At 40.8% G+C, this 18,840-nt stretch overlaps 1 protein-coding gene across 1 annotated transcript in view; it reads left to right on the top strand.

Moving 5' to 3' along the window:
• The window catches only part of LOC129072519 (kelch-like protein 2), a 79,532-nt gene that overhangs the window by 10,022 nt on the left and 50,670 nt on the right, over window positions 1-18,840 (top strand). The window contains 3 exon segments of the mRNA XM_054575986.1: window positions 2,454-2,579; window positions 11,805-11,911; window positions 18,402-18,523. Of these exon segments, the coding sequence (XP_054431961.1) occupies window positions 2,454-2,579; window positions 11,805-11,911; window positions 18,402-18,523 (355 nt within the window).

Genomic DNA, 18,840 nt, shown 5'->3' with positions numbered 1-18,840 from the left:
GGAGGTTACCTTAATATTTGGGTACCTGAGTTTCATGCCTTCATGTACCATCTAGGTCAGCAATTTTCAACCAGTGTGCCACAAGAATTTTAAAACATGCAGTACTCAACTATTTAGTCAGGGGCACTGACCTCGTTTCCCTTAGAGTGTCAGATAAAAAAATGAAAGCAGCCAACACAACAGTAGCTGTCCAGTGTGAATGAATCAGAATCATACTTATCTTTTTTGTCAGATCAGCAAAAAAGATGTCTTTTGGTGTGCTGCGGAATTTTAGTAATTAGTTTGTGTGCCATGAGATGAAAACGGTTGAAAATCGCCGATCTAGGTAATGACTGATTTCCACATTGCTGTCTGTAGCTAGATTTTTCTCTCCAACTCTAGGCTCTAGTATCCATCTGATACCTTTTTTGACATCTTTATGTTGAGGTCTGGTATCTCAAAACCAACCTGTATAAAACTCAGCTCTTGATCTTCTTACCCCTAAACCAGTTCTGCATGCAGCCTTTCCCATTCAGTGAACAGACACTCCATCCTTCCAGTTGCTCGGACCAGAAACCGTGGAGTCATTCTTTCTTGGACATGCTACATGTGAGCAGAGCTCGCATTCTGTGAACAGATCTTGTTGTCACTACCTTTAAAATATGTCAGAACTGAGCCACTTCTCACCACTGCTCCTCTCTCCACTGCTCCTGCCCTGCTCTGAGAGACTGTCATCTCCTACTGCATCGCCCTCCCAAAGAGCTTCCCCGCTTTCATCTTTGACCCATATAGACTATTCCCAACCAGCAACCAGAGTGATCCTTTGAAGACATAAGGTGGATGGTGTCATTCTTCTGCAGCGCTTCCCTGTGTACCTCAGGGTAAAAGCCAAAGTCCTCCCAATGCTCTGCAAGGCCCTGCATGATCTGCACTGCCCTGTCCGTGCTGGTGCCAGCCCTGGTCTTGTTGCACACTCTTGACTCTCTTTACCTTGCCCCTTTCCTTTTCTTCCATAGCTCTTATCATTTTCTAACATGCCACCTACTTTAATGATTTGTTACGTATATTATCCTTCCACACACATACTAGATTGCAAGTTCTGTGAGGACAGGAATCTTTGTTTTGTTCATGGATATATTCCAAGTGCCTAGAATAGTGCTTGGTACATAGTTGGCACTCAGAAAAAATTGCTGGATGAATTAATGGAAGATGGTATTTAAAGTTTCCAGTTAGCAATCATTGTGCCTTGGATAAAACTCATTGGCTATGATACTGCCACTGTGCAAAGCTGAAAAGATAATACTTAAAAAATGAATCAGCCTTTCAGAAATGGGTCAGGAAAGGAAGAGGTATGAAGAGAAATGCAACAATAACTAATGATGTTTGCCTGTTCTTATGTGATGTATATATGAGTATGATCTTCAAAGGCTTAATTTGGTATCCTGATTTTTTAATTTAATGGATTTACTTAGGTATAATTTACATGCCATAAGTTTTACTCATATAATTGTATGATTAAGTGATTTTTAGTGAATTTCTAGAGTCATGAAACCACTTTCTCAAAGTTCCCTTGTGTTCATTAGCAGTTAATTCTACCTCCACACTTGGATCAGCCTCCAGGTGCCCTGATTTTATTTGCTGTTTTATGTTTCTCAAGTCTCAAAAGAATTTATGCAGTAATACCAATATAACCTTGTGCCCTTAAAAATTATAAATTTAAATATAAAATTAAATATCCAACGCTAAATGTAGGAAATGGTATGAACCTTAGTGAAAAGGATGAGCCTGAGCGTCCAACAGGCCTCTTACTCTATCATTTACCGAGCTACCCGAATTATTTTTGGCCTCAATCTCTTCATCTGTTAAATGGGGATAATAATAGTAATTAGCTCAGAGAGTTGTGAGGATTAAGCAAACAGTGAAAGAAAAATACTTACTATAGTCATTGCCCTACAGTCAATACTCACACTCTAGTTAACATGATTGATGTCTTCATAGAGTAGGTTGGAACTAGTATATGGGATAAGTAACCTTACGAATGGAGAGCAAAATTCAAATCAGATGCTAAGTTTCCGAAATTTGTGTAAAATATGATCCTGTTCCTGCTTGGTGTGTAAATACTGTGTAACTACAACAGATTGTAAAAACAGGTTAATTTCCAATGGAGGAGATCATTTCTTAGCATTTTTATTTGGAGGTATCCGCTGAACCACGTTTCCTGAGTTGTCAGTGCTCATGTTTGACGGAGCTTTGACACCAGGGAGGTAATTATCCACTTTCCTGGTAAAGTCATAGTGACCATCAGAACATGTTCTAAATTGTGTCTTAATCTTGCATTTGGATGTATTGTGAGGCTTTCTCTAAATAAGTGTGGCAGGGGCAGTCCTTGTGTCTCCTGCAGCCCAATAAGCCTGAACTAAATTATCTTTAATAAAGATTTTTTCTGTTTTTCTGTTCTTTTCTTTTATGTACAGATGCACAAAGCAGGGTCATCAGAAGCCTCTCGATTCAAAAGATGATAATACTGAAAAACACTGCCCAGTGACAGTGAATCCTTGGCACATGAAGAAAGCTTTTAAAGTCATGAATGAATTACGAAGGTATCATTACATTAACCTGGAAACATGGGTGTCTTCCCTTTATTTTTTAGATGTTTACAGTAAATATACTCCCCTTGCCTCAGTATTGTTTTGTTTGATACAGAGAACATTAAAAGCTTTTTCTGCAAGTGTTTTAAAGGAAGAAAGAAAGCAAATAATTATCAGAAGTGGGAGTGGTGTAAGGCTACTCTGCTCAGTGTGGCAGCCACTAGCATGGTGGCAGTTGTGAGCTGAGATGTTCTGTAAGTTGAAAATACATAATGGATTTCCAAGAATTAGTACAAAAAAAAGAATGTAAAATACTTACTAATAAGCTTTTTAAATGTTGATTACATTTTAAATGATAATATTTTGGATAGTGCGGGTTAAATAGAATTCTTGCAATTTATTTCACTTGTTTCTTTTTTATTTTTTAAATGTAATTACTGGGAAATTGTGACTTGCAGTATATTTCTGTTGGACATTGGTGGTGCAGGGTTTCTAACTTGTTATTGCAAAGACTATGGAAAGAAAACTTTTAGATGGAGGACAATGTAACACTCTCCTTGGTGGTGGTGGTAGTAATTTTGGGGCCTGCCCATTATTTAGGGAATTCTCAAATGTGTTAAGAGTCACTGTAATGAAAAGAGTGATCTTTAAAGTGGATTGAAAGATGAGTAGCTTTTCTTTTTTTTAATTAAAAGACTAATGTATGTGTGAACAATATTGGTTTTGTTACCATTTTATGAAAGACATATTTTTTTCTCATCATTTCCTTTGGTAAAGTCCTCTACATGTATTTAAAAGCTTGGGCTAACAAGGGAGTGACTTAAACTTTCCCTTGATGTCCTTATGCTGTGTCTTCTTAAAAGTTCATCTTCAGGTCTATCATTTGTTTATTTGTTCTTTAAATTAAGGAGTCAATAAATAATTATCTGCCAGTGATGGGAAGACAGTGGTGAGCCACAGCAGACACGGTTGCTGTCCTCATGAGGCTTATGGTTGACTGCAGGATGCAGGCATTAGTCAGTCAGAGAGTTTCACAGATAATTTCAGTGACAGCAAGTGCTTTAAGGGGGCCTGTGGAGGCAGATAGCAGAGGCCTATGAAGGAAGGCAGGCTTCCCTGAGGAGACTGGAATAATTGTGCTGAGATCTGAAAAAGAATAGCGGTAAAGCAGTGAAGTCCTTATGTGGTGGGAGAGATGAGAGAACAGTGTTCCAGCTGGGAATGGCAACGCTCAAGTCGCTGGGAGGGAGCTGGCCTCCCTGGAGGCCCGCTGGGTAGCTGGGGCGCAGGCGGTCAGAGAGTCACGGCAGGAGGGGAGGCTGTGTGGGTGGCTGAGGGCCAGTGTTCCTAGGGCCTTACGCGTTTTGGTCTGTTTTAGGAGTTAATCATGGGAGAAAGCCGCGGGAGAGTTTTCAGCAGGGTTATGAGATCAGATTTGTATTTTGAAAAGAACACACTGGCTTTTGGGTGCAGAGTAGATTGAAGAGAGAGAGACAAGAGTAAGTTAAACTGAATATTGGATGTTTGATTTGCTTCCTAGTCTTGCTCTGACATTTTCAATAAGTAGGTTTTCATTTAGCCTTTGTGAAAAAATATCGCTGGGATTACCCAGCACGTGTGGCCTTGCTGTTTGAATATTTTAATCTCATTGCAACAATAATTATTAGAATCTAAAATGCAGTGGTTACTAAGTGGAACTAAAAGAAAAGTTAAGAAAAATATTCAGGTTATTTTATGACTGAGATCTTTAGTGGCTTTCCTTTTTCTTTGAAAAGTTTAGAAAGACTGACTTTAAATAGTTGTACTCACATTTTGCCCCCAATCCAGGCGGTGCAGTAGCTGCGACCTTCTGCTGCTGGTGTGTGAGCGTGTCTCTTCGAGCCTTAACTGTAAGGGGAGGGGAATGGACAGGATGAAGCCTAAGGTTCACTGCAGTGTGGGCATTCTCTGAGCCTAGGAGATGGTCTGCCTGCTTACCTGCAGGTCACGTGGTATTCTTGCCTCGCCCTAGGATTATTTAGCTGTAGCCTTCACTTACCTATTTGTTTCATTTTGGGTGTGAACTACATGGCTATGAAATAGTACTTTCTTGTTGCAGCTGACTTTCAAAATGAAGAATGGCCTTTGAATAGCTGGAGAGTGTTGGCTGCCAGATCTACAACTGGGATTGTTTTAACGAAGTCATCAACTGCTTGTGTTTTAAAAAATGAACCCTCTTTGGGATTCCTTAGAATCTTCCCCGCTCCCCTTTTTTTGTATTTAATACCATTCTCTTCTCTCTTACCCCTTAGAGTCAATTTGAATAATAAAAAAAAAAAAAAAAGTCTTTGAAGAGGCCTACTCCTTGTGCAACTGAAAATCACTTCTTACACACTGTGCTTGCATCAGCCTCCTGCTGCCAGGAAAGGGTCGCTGAGAGTGACTTCCTGACTGCTAGGAAAGGGAACTTCCTTGTTCTCAGCGCCCTGCACTTGGGCTGTCCCTTCAACTTGGTACAATAACAGCTGTACGCCAGAGAGTATTTATGAGCTTTTAGCTGATGGAAGTGAAATTTAAGGAGTAAAAGTTACTTTTCTTCCAATTTTGGTTGGTAGAAAGTGTGGTCATGGGAGTGGGGAGACAGTTTTGTAAAATTTCAGTTATAGAATTAATATAGTTTATAGAAAAGAAATGTTACATTTTCTTTAAACTAGGTTTTTGTTTTGTTTTGTTTAAGACAGGAGGCTCAGATACAGCTCTCTGTCCCAGCTCAATGTAAGCTTGAATGACTTTAAATTATTTGGATTAGAAATCGTGCAGTCACTTCTAAGCAGTGTATTTAGCAGGTATTTGCATACACCAAGTTCCCCTTTAAGATCATCGAGCATGCCCAAAAGGCTGGGGGCCGAAAAACAGTGTCAGACTTGCCCGTGCCCTTGCAAGTGTCTTGATTGCTGCAGGAGATGCCAGAGAGGAGGATGAGGTGGTGGAAAACTGTTTGCAAGATGTGGGTGCTGCAAAGGATTCTCACAGGATAAATCCACAGCGATCCGCAAAGGTGGTGTCAGCTGGGCCTGGTGGGAGTGTAGTAGGGTTCATACAGAGGATGGGAGAGAAAAGGCAGTCCCTGGTCTGGATAGTTACACGAGCTAGGGAGGGGATAAACATAACCTGTTGGATAAAGTGAATCAAGAATTCGTACCGGGAAGTCTGTAGAAAAGGCTCGGAAGCAAGAGAAGCACAGTCCTGTGGCAGGTTTAAATGGTGTGGTGACTTGAGACCTAATCCTGTGGGTAGTAGGAATCAGTAAAGGTGTTTGAAAGGTAGTAGCATTGTAACATGAATGATGTCAGAGGAACAACCTGGCAGTGTAGTAAAAGGACAAGTCGAGCACAGCAACGTATCTCTGGTGGGAAATTCATTTCTTTAAATTTTCCAAACAGGGGTTGGGGGTGGGGGACGAGTTTTTCAAAACACTAGCATTTTCAGAATTAAGCCAATGCATCTTTACAGAGGGCTTATTATGCAACGCACTGTATTGGGTTGCTGAGGAGGCAGAGAAGCAGACTAAATCCCAGACCTAAGTTTTATTGAGAACCTTAGACTGTGAGTTTTTTGAGATGTCCAAAAAAAAAAAAAAAAAAAAGCTGTCAAAGGTAGCATTTTGCCTTTAAATAAATTTTAAATAAAACCCACTTCGATTTTCTAGGATATGGGATAAGACTGTATTGGAGCTTTAAAAATTTCAATGAGTATTAGTGGGGGCCAACCTATTGTTTAGAAGGAAAATAATTTTGATCCTTAAGTTATATTTAGGACTTCGAAGTTTTCAGTAGATAAGTCGTATGAGACAATTCAAATGTTCACTTACAGATAAGCCACAAGTATTTAGTTATTCAGTTATAACAGCAGATCTTACATTCTAGAAGATAATTTAAATGAAAGAGCTCTCTCTTAAAGGAGTGCTTGTTGTATTTTTCCCCCAGGACTTTTAGACATTGTGGCCCTAGATCACTACTAGGATAAAATTATCTGCTGTGCATCTGTGAAAAATTTGAGTTGTGGTTCTTTGGTTATTTGTATTTTGTTGCTTAGCTGGCAAATGAATTAAATAATAAACTTAAGTGGGCTTGCTTTTCTCCTCATAGCTTTATATCACTGTTTCTACAAGAGATTTTAGGAAATTATATAGGATATGAAATTTTTATTGCTCAAATGTGTATATTTTTCTATAGTAAGACACTGTCAGGTTCTTTTGTTTCTGTGTTGTGTTAGAGTAGAATATAAAACATTCCTTGAAGTACAGAAAAGTTGGAAAGAACCCCCGGATCAAGCGAGCTTGTTTAGAAAGTTGAAGAGATATTTTGAAGTTTACAGTCTCAGTGTAACTGGTAATTTTCTACAGTGATTTTTCAGCACTTGGGATTGATCTTTTTTTAAAATGGTGCTTATTGAGCATGGACAGAATCATTAAAAAGTTTCAAAAATTGAAGAATGGATGGTAGGAAATGAATTGACTAACATAACTTCTACTTCCTGTTCTCTTCGTGTTGCTGAATATTTAGCATGTGTGAGACACTGTGCTGCTTCTGTTAGCCTCAGCATCCCATCCTAAGTCAGGAAACCAGGAAATCTTAGTTTGGCTTATTTTTTAAAAATTATTGAAGCTAAGAGTATCTACCTTGTGATTTATTTCACCAAGTTGGAAAAAAACCCACTTTCAATGAGGACGTTCCCTTTGTACATATTCTGTGTTTTCTACCAGGTTGTGGAGCTTTTCACTCACACATTTAGAAACTCAGCTCTGCATTAGTTTTCCCTCAAATCTTTTAACTTCCTTCTCTCTACTGTGCTCCCTCCCCACCACCTTTTTTCTGTCCCTAATGCCTTCTTTTACTTTATTTCTATTTATTCTTTTCATCTGCTCTCAGTGGTGACCAAGTATTCTTGCAGGTCCTCAGATCAGGAGATCTTCCCTTCCCTTCCCTTCCCTTCCCTTCCTTTCCCTTCCCTTCCCTACAGACAGTAACATGCTTTCTGCCATGTCTTCCTGTGGCTCTGATTTGTCAGCTTTTACTGTTACTCTGCTGTCTTGAGTCTATCTGAAAAGATTCTCTCTTCTGGGGCCCCTTATTTAAAACAGTTTCTCAGTCACTTAAGTAGGTTTCCCTGCAGCTTTCTAAGTTGACTGTCACTGTTGCTTCTTCTTGTTTGAAAGTCTCAGTGGGTGCAGATCTGTTGAGGCTGTGCTGTTCTTCAGGACTATTAGTGTGGTGGATCTTACTACACCCAACATCTAGGTTTTCCTTGTGCTGAACTGCTACAGAAATTCAAATTGAAACCGTCATGATTTTAAAAAGAAAAAGAAGACAAACAGCAGTGGCCCTTGGCTTAGAGTTTTGTTGTTCTTTGATTTTATTGACATTTTAGCCAGGTTGCATCTGCCTTGCCTGTTAAATGACGTTGTCGATTCGAGGAAGTTTTGTTAAAATGACTAATTTAAGTCAGCCATCAGGTAGCCTTTTACCTTTGAAACAGCTCACCTCTCTACCCCACCTCCTTATGTGCCAGGGAGCCAGTACTCGGTGGTGCGGCTGTGTTCCAAACAGCAGCACCACATCTGGCTCACCCTGCTTCCTGACCAGCTTTTAATTTCCTTGGCTTTTGACCTCTTCCCCCCTGCCCCTCACTTTTTAAAAAAATGTCTTTCCTTGTTTCTTTGTCCTGACACCTGATGCTGTTCCAGTATGTCTTGGGGCACATTCCTAGGCTATGGTTTGTGTTTGCCCCATGGACTCTGACTAACGGTACATCTCGCCAGCCTGGCCCCTCAATTGTTACTTCACTTCCATGCCATGTGGTAGGAAGTGCCTCCAGATTTTCCCTGGCACCCGGGAAAGAAAGGCAGACAGATGCCATGTCATCTGCCTACCACCCCCACTTCCAGGAGAAAGTAAATTCTTGTTTCATGTGACTACTAATTATTTTTGATATCTCAGAGCCTGAAGGCACATTTTACCTTGAAAAGATAATATGCACAACAGTGATAGGTTTTCTAGTCCTAAGAATTCATTCATTTAAAACCAAATAATGTCTTGGCATGTTGAGGCATGTTTTATTAATTTTCAAAGCAGTTTTTTTCCTGAGAAGGGCCCATTCTCATGATGTCATTTCATTCAGGAGATGGAGCACCTTTCATTTTTCTGTGCCACCTGAGTCTTACGTAAGGTAACCCCTGTTCTTCAGATTTGAGCTTAGAAGCAACTTCTTCCCAAAGGCCCCGTGAAGTTGGGCTCGGTGGCTCCTGTGCACTCCCAAACACCAGATGCTTGCGTCATCTTAATAGTCATAGGTTCATTTTGTAATTACCGCTTAGCTTGTCTGTTTTCCCTGCGCGACTGTACATTCTTTGCTGTCATAGGCATTATCCTGTTTATTGTGGTAAACTGACATAGTGCTTGGCGCACAGTAGCCACTCTGGTTATTTGCTAAATGAGTGAATAAGTGCAAACTTTGCTGAATAACAACTTTATCTCATTCTGAAAGCTTTCTTTTCCTACAGTCCATTCCCTTATTAGATTTCAAGTAATAGGAACATAAACTCAAAAACGTACCCTGTAGACTGGTTTCAAACAAGTGTCTCTTATTTTTATTGCCAGACTTTTTGTTTGTAGCCTTTCTCTTCTCACCCCGTAGTAATTCAGTTCGTTGATTTGTAATGTGGCTCTTTGACTCCCTGTGACCTCACCCAAGGCGTGGCTGCATGTTACTAGTTTGGGAATGCTTTTTCCTTATTAGTTAACTAACATCAGCTAATAAGGCAGTAAGACCAAGCTAATTATGCAACACCCAGCAGGTATTACGCTACAAGGTCTGGATCAATGAGTAATTGTAATTGAAGCTGAATGGAATTGATGATGTGATTTTGAGGTGTTAAAGTATAATTCCACTCAAGTTCCATCTTGAAACTAGAGCAAGGAGAGGGATGACTGACAAAAGGAAAACCTACATTAAAGATGCCGTGGGCTGAGGTTTGATTTGAGTCCAGATCCCGTGGTCACGGTAGGAAGACGCAGATGCCCCTCTCGAGAGGCTTGTGCAGTGGCTCTGCCGACTGCCATCCCCTCCCCTCCTGCTTTGCTCACGCCCTCTTGTCTCTTCACACTTCTTGTTCCACAGGTCCCCACTGGACTTTGCTGCTTCAGGTCTCCATGCAACAGCACATTCTCTTCTGTCGCTTAGAGTTCTCCTGCTCCCTCTTCTTCCAGCTAACATTTACTTTTTTTTAGAACTCAGCTTAAGGTCAGTAGCGGCAGGAAGCCTTTTCTGATCACCAGTCTGATTTAGATGCTCCCCTATTCCCATAGCATTTTTACAACTTTTACATTTTACAGTTTTCCACTCTGTCCTGTAATCTTTGATTGTCAGTCCTTTTTCTGGTCTCCTTAAGCAGAGATGATCCTATAATGCCTTGTTGAATGAGCAAATAAACTTTGATTTTTCTAAATACTCTTGTAGAGTGGTGCTCAAAACCCACTAAAATCAGGCCTTTTATAAACTAGAACTATAAAAAAAAATAGTTCTTCGTATATAGTATGTCAAATAATAATTTGGTGTTATTTATAATTTATACTTTCTATTGCCTGTTTCATTAAAACTTTAACAGGTCTTAAAAACACAAATTCAGATGGTTTTGTGTAGCGGTTAGGAGACCTCTGGGGCTAGACTCTATGGGTTTGAATCCTGATATTGCCGCTAGTGGGGACTTTAGGCTGGTTACTCATCTTTAACCCTGGCTTCCATGGCTATACATTTTGGGAGTAAAAGTCCTAATTATACCTACCTCATAAGATTGTGGTGGGGTCTAAATGAGATACTACATGAAAGTGAAGCTCTTGTGTTGTACCCTCCTGAAAATACTGCTGACTTTTCTCACCCTAGTTATTTGTGAACCCATGGAATGGATAGAATTGAAGAGTGCTTTTCTATTCTCGGAGCAGATGGTAGACATTGTCAGATCCCGATGGAGGAATCACAAATTAGTGATGTGGAGGAATGACAGATGAGTGAACCATGGTGACACCTTTCCTCACTGTAATGGAGGACCTGCCGGATGACTCATGCAGCATCATGAGCCATCACGTCAGCACCACCCATGAGCGGTACCTCAGCCTAAAGGGCACAGGGGGCTCGTCGCCCGTGAGGCCCAGGACTGCAGCCGTCACCGGTGCAAGAGGGCGCTGCGCTTCTTACAGTTTCTCCTAGGCTGGAGGGAGGACAGGTGCCAGTAGGATCTCTGAAAAGTTTTGGTGTGAACTCCACAGAAACAAGTTTGTAAGCAGTGTGGGAAAGTGGAAAACTTCCAGGACTTGGTGAAAGTCTTGTGAAAATGTTACTTAGAAGACTAGAAACTCACAGAAGCAGGTGGGCCGCGCTTGGAGGATGTAGGAGGAATAGTAGAGGCAGGGCCACGCATGACCTATGGATGCTATAAACATAAATTCCATGCTCAGGTATTTGAGGTGTGTTGAAAGGATTTTTGATTTCACCACACCTGTTTCAGCCGTTGATGCCATGACTCTGAGTAAGGTCAGTTTTAGAGTTGGCGCCTTCTTGTTTGGAATAAACATCAGCAACATTTTTTGCCGAAAAGACATTTTTATGGAGCTGGAGGATCTCACTGAGCAGCTTGCATAGTATGTAAAAAATGTCTACCACTTGTTTGTGAATGAATTAAAGTGGATAGTTTAGAATTGGAGGTATGTTCACTAAATAATGGTTTGTTTAAGGAAAAATAATGGTTTAAGGTAACAAAATTCTTTTTAATTTTATAATAACCCAAGGTCATTTTAAATACGTATTTTTTTGGCCATCAACCCAGTTTAGTTTTCTACATGTTTTATCGTGTCTTCCTCTTAATGTCAGGCTGCCATCTGCCATTTCTGCTGATGCTGTTCTTAATTCAAACACGCACTTCTTAAACAATCCATTGATGGTTTGCCGCCAGTAATCAGTAATCAAGTGTGGAAATATTTCTCTGTTAAACAAAGGCAAGATTCTGAGTGAGGCCCAAGGCAAGTTGGCCTTTGTCATGACAGTTTTTGTGTACTTCCTGTGTGGGAATCCTCTTCTAAAGGATGGTAGTTTTCAGTCAGCCTCAACCTCAGGAAAGTGGGCTCTTACTGTAACATTTTTGCATAGAATGCTCAGGACACTTATAGATATGATTAAATTTTTTTCTCTTTGCTTTGCAAACAGTCAAAATTTGCTGTGTGATGTCACGATTGTGGCTGAAGACATGGAAATCCCTGCTCATCGAGTGGTGCTGGCCGCCTGCAGTCCTTATTTTCACGCCATGTTTACAGGTATGAAATATTTTAGCTACGGCTTGTTGTTTTAGATCTGGACAGTGTATGAGCACTTCCTGCCCCAGTGGCTCATTGTGCCACTGGGGAGATGAGATGTGCACAGCTAAATACGTGACAGTGAGGGAAGGCCTGTGCGCCCAGAGCAGGGGTGCAGAAGGGAGGGCTGTGACGGGCAGCATCGGGGGAGGGGGCTGCTGTTCCTTGAAAACAAATGGATATCAAGGGCTTACACAGAGGAGGACCAAATGCAGAAGGCCACGCGGAGAGAAAGAACTTGGTGTTTGCGGAGCAGAGAGATTTGGAGGTTACCTCACTTTTCAGCCTGTTGCAGTCTTGCCGTCCCTGAACCGAGTGCAATAATCCAGGATGTAGGGAGGGCGGCAGAGGGGCTGTGGGCCAGGCTGGGATGGCGAGTTGGGAAGGCGCTTCCACTGGGTGCTTTGGCAAGGCAATACAATAAAGGGGGGCTCGTCAAATTTTCATGTCCTGGTGGGCCTTTCCGTCTCTGGTTTGCATCTTTCTTGTTACCCCTGCCCCTTCTAAGCAGAATCTCCAGGCTTGTAAGAGGAGGGCTCGATTTGAAATGTATTGGCTTCATTTAGGAATTCCCTAGTGAAGTGCTGTCTCTGTAAGTGGTCCTTCAGCTGACACTGCTATTGCCACTTCTGAATTCCTTGCTGGAATTGTGGACCTTTGGGATCATCAATCACTTCATCAGTCTGCGCTTTACTCAGTCACTTTATCAGTCTGTCCTTCAATTTACCCATCTGGGAAATTGGGAAAATAATAGTATCACTCAGTTCTTAGGGGTTTTGCAAAAATGAGATTATGTATGAATTTCTTAGTACTTAGCACATAGAAAATATTTAATATTGGCAGTAATTATCATGGTTGTTATTATTAATATGTTTTACTCTCAATTCCTAAATGTCTTTATATTGTGTAAGAACAGAAGATTAAGAAAGCTTCGACTAGACTTTTTTTCTTCTTTTATGCACCTTCTATGATCGTTTTCACCCCTTCCCTCGTAGACTTCATGTCCCAGTATGTTTCATTGATTTGTTACTTTTTATTGCTGAATACATGCCATGGTATGAATATACCATATTTTGATTATTCATTCACCGGTTGATGGACATTCAGATTGTTTCTAGGTTTTGGCTATTATGAGTAGTGCTGTGAACATTTGTGTATAGTTCTTTGTGTAGACAAATATTTTCATTTATCATGAGGGTAGGTAGATATCGAGTAGAATTGCTGGTTCATATGGTAAAATTATATTTAAATTTTTGCTATGCTGTTTTCCATAGTGGCTGCACCAATTTATTTTCCCACCAGCAGTGCAGAAGGGTTCCCATTTCTCCAACTTTCTTGACAAAACTTGTTACTCTTTCTTTTTAAAAAAAAATTGTAGTCATGGGTGTTCACTAATGAGTGTGAAATGGCATCTACTATAGTTTTATTTTGCACTTCCCTAATAACTAATGATGTTGCACATCATTTCATGTGCTCAGTAGGCTAGACTTTTATGGTTCTTCATTAACAGATGCTGTTTACCGATCTGGCAATCTTTGAACTTTTTCTTCTTCTGAATCCACTGAATAACAAACAGTTTGGCAGAGATTAGGTAAAGAAGATACAGAGATTTGGTCTAGGTGGTGTAGTTTACATACTATATTAATTTAAAATTTGCTAGAATATGAGTCCCTTTATTTCTTTTCTTGGTCTGTAACATTGTTAAAGTGTATTACAAAAAATATAACGAAGGTCAAGTAGACCTTACATATTTCCATTCTGTCATATGCCACGTGTTTATGTTCTCCTGCTTAATGGATAATAAGAAGTGTTTACAGTGGCACAGGGCGTCACCCTCCTTGTTTTGCTGTGACTCACCTCTTAGAAAATGGAGAATATGCAGATGATCCTTTTTGGCCCGTTTTTAATCTCCCATAAACTGTAGGTGAGTTTTTTGTTCAAACTATGTCACCTAAAAAGGAATCTTGTTACTCATCCTAGAGTTTTTGGATAGAGAAGGGAGGTGAAAAGTAATTCTGTGATATAGTTCCATATTTTTACTTTGAAGTATGGGTCTACTTAGAGCAAGGCCAAGTTAACTGTTTACTTAAGAAAGAATGTATCAAGCTCCTCTCTTTTTTAAAGTTACTTGTTTGTTACAAATGTGGAATTTAAAAAGCTGTTTCACTTACAAATGAGAGGCTAAAGTATCTAAAATGTAGTGGGGAAGTATTGAATTTTAATTTCTACCACTGGGCTTCATGAGTTCTGATTAAAAGTTTTTGAAATGGAAATGTTTCTATTCTCACTTACGTCTTTAAGCTTTTACAATTCGAAGGACGCGATTTCTTCTCTCAAACAAAGTAGAGATGGTTCAGTTCACTAGTGAAATTGCTTGGCTTCTCCAAGAATACTTGGTGGATGTCAATAAATGTTTGTTGATGAAATCCTTCATAGCTAGAATACCCGTGTTCAAGACTAATTTAAGTGTTATTAATTATGTTAAAATGCTACATCTTAAATTGGCACTTGTTTAACATTTCATTCTTCTAGTCATTCATTCATCCATCCAGTATTTACTGGGTATTTACCATATGTCAGCCATTATATGATACAGAGATAAGAAAGACATCGTCCCTCCTCTCCCGGAGCTTAAGAATTCAGGTGGGGAGAACTAGGTATCGTTATGATAGAGTGGCTTTGCAGAAGGTACCCACGCGTACTCAGGGTGAGAGCCTAGCACAGCCTTGGGTCACCGCCCGGTGAGGCTACCTGGAGAGATTCCGTAGGGATTAGACTGTGGAGTGAGGGGGTGGGGAGATGAGGACCAAGCTCAACAGACACATCTTGGTAGGAAATCGCTCAGTGTACAGGGAAAAGGACAAAAAGCTCCTTCTTGGTGTATTTTAAGACTAGAAGTGGGAGAAAGAGAGGAGGCTGGATAGCAAAGCAGGGGTGGACGTGGAAGAGGCCTGCATGCCTGGGTGGGACCGTGAAGGCTTCTGGGTGCCACTGCCAGAGCTGTGGAGTCCGTTCCGGAGGGAGGGAAAGAACAAGGAGGCTCCTGCAGTGGCGTTGGCAGAGGTGAGGGGAGCCCCAGCAGCTCCGTGGGCGAAGGGATGGAGAGGCGAGGGGGTTGATGTGAGAGCTGTCTGAGGTTAGTTCTGCAGGCTTCGGTGAGTGACGGCATGGATGGGTGGCTGAAGAAGGGAGAGTCCAGGGTGATCCTCAGGTTTTCAGTGATGGTGTCTGTGTGGATATCCTAGTGTAGCTTTTACATGTTCAAAAACACAGAAACCAACCTTCTAATCCAAGAGAGTGAGTACAGGAAGTTAAAAATGATACAAGATGAGCTCTGTACAGTATCACTGGCTATCTTTTAAAAAGGCATTTTCAAAAATAAATCTTGCAAAACCATACTGTTTAAAGATTTTCTTTATGAACGTGGCAAAGGGCAATAACTAAGGTACTATGTTAAAATAACAGAAATAGCTTTCACAACTCTTTAGTATATGTTTTGATTCTTAGTGGTTACTAGAATTTTTTAAACTTACAATGCAATCTGTGGTTGTAAATATGAAAAATAAAGATTAAAATGTTTCTGAAGCTGTGTATGATTGGGGTTGAATTTGCCAAAAGTGGATATACATTTTCCTGGGGAGAGACAGTTTATATTAAAAATGATGTAAGGAATATATGAATTAGTAAAGTGCATCTTAGAGCAATGTTTTAAAAACTATAATATTTAAAATATTAAAATATTTAAAGTAATATTTAAAATATGCTTGGTAGGGGACTTGGTAGGTTTTTCAGTTATATTTGTAAATATTTTTCTCTAAGCTAAGTCATGCCTAAACCCTGAGGAGTGAATTCCTTCCTTGGTAAAGAGGTGCGGGCTTTATGTGCGCGCAGCCCCAGGCTGCGGACGGCTGTGCACATCACAGGGGCCCTATGGGTCAGTTGGATGTGGCTAATTCTAAAAGTCCATGTGGGAGCCCTGGTCAGTGCGGCTCAGTTGGTTGGAGCGTTGTCAGGTAATCGAAAGGTTGCAAGTTTGAAACCTGGTCAAGGGCTTATACCTAGGTTGCGGGTTGGATTCCCGGCCCAGGGGCATACTATGTCCAGTTGGGGGCGTGTGTACAAGAGGCAGCCAATCAGTGTTTCTCATCCATGTTTCTCTCCCTCCCTTACTCTCTGTCTAAAAGCAATGAAAAAATATTCTTGGGTGAGGATAAAAAAATAAATCAATGAAAGTCCACATGGGAATCACCAAAATATCTTTACTTTTGGCACAAAAGAGCTTCTGGATGATACAAATCTAGTCTATCCACGAGACCCAGAAGGACAGTAGAAGATGCCTTGTATGCAGATAGAGAATGGTTTCCCTCTGTTCCTCAGTCCTCCTTTTTTCCCCTTTTTCTTTAAGGGGGGAAAAGAAATGCGCTTTAACAGGAGACACATAATCCAGTCTCCTATCTTCCTGCTATATAGACATAAGTACCCTTTTCTCTTAACTAGCTCCTTCCCTTGTGACACTGATGGATGTTCCCCCTACCCATCCCCCTCCTGGGAAGTAGGATAGTTTTTGAGATACTTTAGCTCTCAGGAGAACAGCTTCTTTCTGAGACCTTGTCAGAGATAATCCCCAGGGGAGCATGCAGTTAAATGCGCATCACTATTATTTCTTTTCTCCCAGGGTTTGTGTTTGCAAAGGAATTTTGTGTAATGATGGAGTCCCTTAGGCTTTTCTTTTTCTTTTTAAATTAAATTTATTGGGGTGACATTGGTTAATGAGACCATATAGGTTTCAGGTGTACATTTCTGTGATACCTGATATGTATATTGCATTGTGTGCCCATCATCAAAGTCAGGTCATCGTGTCACCATCTGTTTGGTCCCTTTTAGTATACCCTCCACCCCCCTTTCCACTGGCAACCACCATACTGTTGTCTGTGTCTATGAGTTTTGATTTTATATCTCACATATGAGTGAATTTATATGGTTCTTAGCTTTCTGACTGACTTATTTTGCTTAGTGTAATAGTCTCAAGGTCCATCCATGTTGTCACAAATGGCAGTGTTGAATCTTTTCCTGTGGCTGAGTAGTATTCCACTGTATATATGTACCACATCTTTATCAATTTATCTGTTGAAGGACGTCTTGGTTGTCTTCGTGTCTTGGCCACTGTGAATAATGCTGCAGTGATAGGCTTTTTGCTGACAGTGCACTGTATCTGAAAAAGAAATGAACTTTTAAGAAACCTAGAGGTCATCGTGTTCCTTTTGTAACAAAAGATGCCTGATTAAGGTGAGGGTGAAGGACACCAGCATCAGTTTTCATGCTGCTGCTTTTATCTTTAAAATCTGATGAGTTTTAGAAATCTGTCTTTCTGCTCTTGACACTGTTTTTAGACTGCCCTTGTCGTTTTTAGTTGAAGTTTTCTTTCCCCACCATTTCATTGCTTATGTCTGGCCATGTCTAGGGCCATTTTGCTGTCTACACATAAACCTGCTTCCTCTTCTCCTAAGTCCCTTTGGTTTAGGGGCCATCCCTTCTCCTTTCTGCTTCCCTGTTTCTTTCCACAAGAGAGGATCTTATTTATGATCCCCGAATTCTTAATTAGTTCTGTGGGTTTTGGGAGAGAGGTCCTTTACCGCTTTCAGCAGGCAGTGATGTAGAAGGGTATCTGGCTTTCGTAATAAATTCTGGTATGGAAATGATTTCAGGATGAAGTTACCACAGGGGACTAACGGGACTGGAACTTGGGCTAGAAGATCTTATAACGAGCATTTTCTGTCAACTAACCCTTCTGTGGTCCCTCTTTTGTCTTGCATTCCCGCAGCATCTTATGTAACCTCGTTCAGACTGTGTCCTGCATGACCGTTGTGCCCTCCCGATGATGGCAGAGCCTCTGCACGCAGCGCAGACCGTGCACGGCCACGGCAGGCACTGGTGTGCTTGTTGAATGGATGCTGCTAACCAAATGGGTCCTTCTCAGCAACCGTTCATTGCTGTTCACAGCCAGGGGGTGACCCTGTGACTCTTCTGGTCATGAGTAGAAATGCAAAAAGAAAACAAAACTGCTCAGAAGAATGCGCAGTTTTCCCCCTCCCCTTTGCCCCCCCCCCCCCCCGCAAAAATAAATAAATAAATAAACAACCAACCCATGGACAGCATCAGTTGCTGAATCTGTAAGGACACAGGTGTTATAGTTTATGCAGTTAGACATGTGGCACATTCATTATTGTGATGGGATTTTTTTCAGGTACAAGTGGTGACAAGAGTACATGTTATGGTTTGCTCAGGTGAGCCTGTAGGGGAGGTAGGGGAATGTTTTAGGCCTGCAAAAAGCGGCTGATAAGTTGCTTACTGAATACAGTGAGTGGCAAGAAAATAGATGAGTCTGTCTTGGCATTGATACTTCCTCAGCAGGATCCCGCCGCTGCGTCACTCTCACTCCTTTGTGTTTTAGGTGAGATGAGTGAGAGCCGAGCAAAGAGAGTCCGAATAAAAGAGGTAGATGGCTGGACCCTGAGGATGCTCATTGATTATGTTTACACTGCAGAAATCCAGGTTACAGAAGAAAATGTCCAGGTAAGATAAACACTGCATACCATTCAGTGCTTTATTACATGCCAGCTTTTTAAGTCAAAAGTACATACCACCCAGAATACATCTTGTACCAAAGTAATAGGATTCATTGTTAAAACTGTATTTTTCAGAGACATTTGGAATGATTTATGTCTTTTTAATAATATTTCTGATTTTAGTATTTTTTATATTCTTCAAGTTCTAAGAGGCAAATCCTTTTGTTCTCTGATTGACACGTGCTCTTTTATGAAAACACTGTCATGCTCACTTGTAACTGCTGATTGATGCTACCCACATTTGTCTTTATTCCCTTGAAGGTT

The sequence above is a fragment of the Pteronotus mesoamericanus genome, unplaced genomic scaffold, assembly GCF_021234165.1.
Source record: "Pteronotus mesoamericanus isolate MK-2021 breed Mesoamerican mustached bat unplaced genomic scaffold, CSHL_Meso_final contig_32, whole genome shotgun sequence".
In the NCBI taxonomy this organism is placed as follows: domain Eukaryota; kingdom Metazoa; phylum Chordata; class Mammalia; order Chiroptera; family Mormoopidae; genus Pteronotus; species Pteronotus mesoamericanus.
Note: the sequence above shows the minus strand (reverse complement) of the source record. Positions and strands in the feature narration are given on the sequence as shown.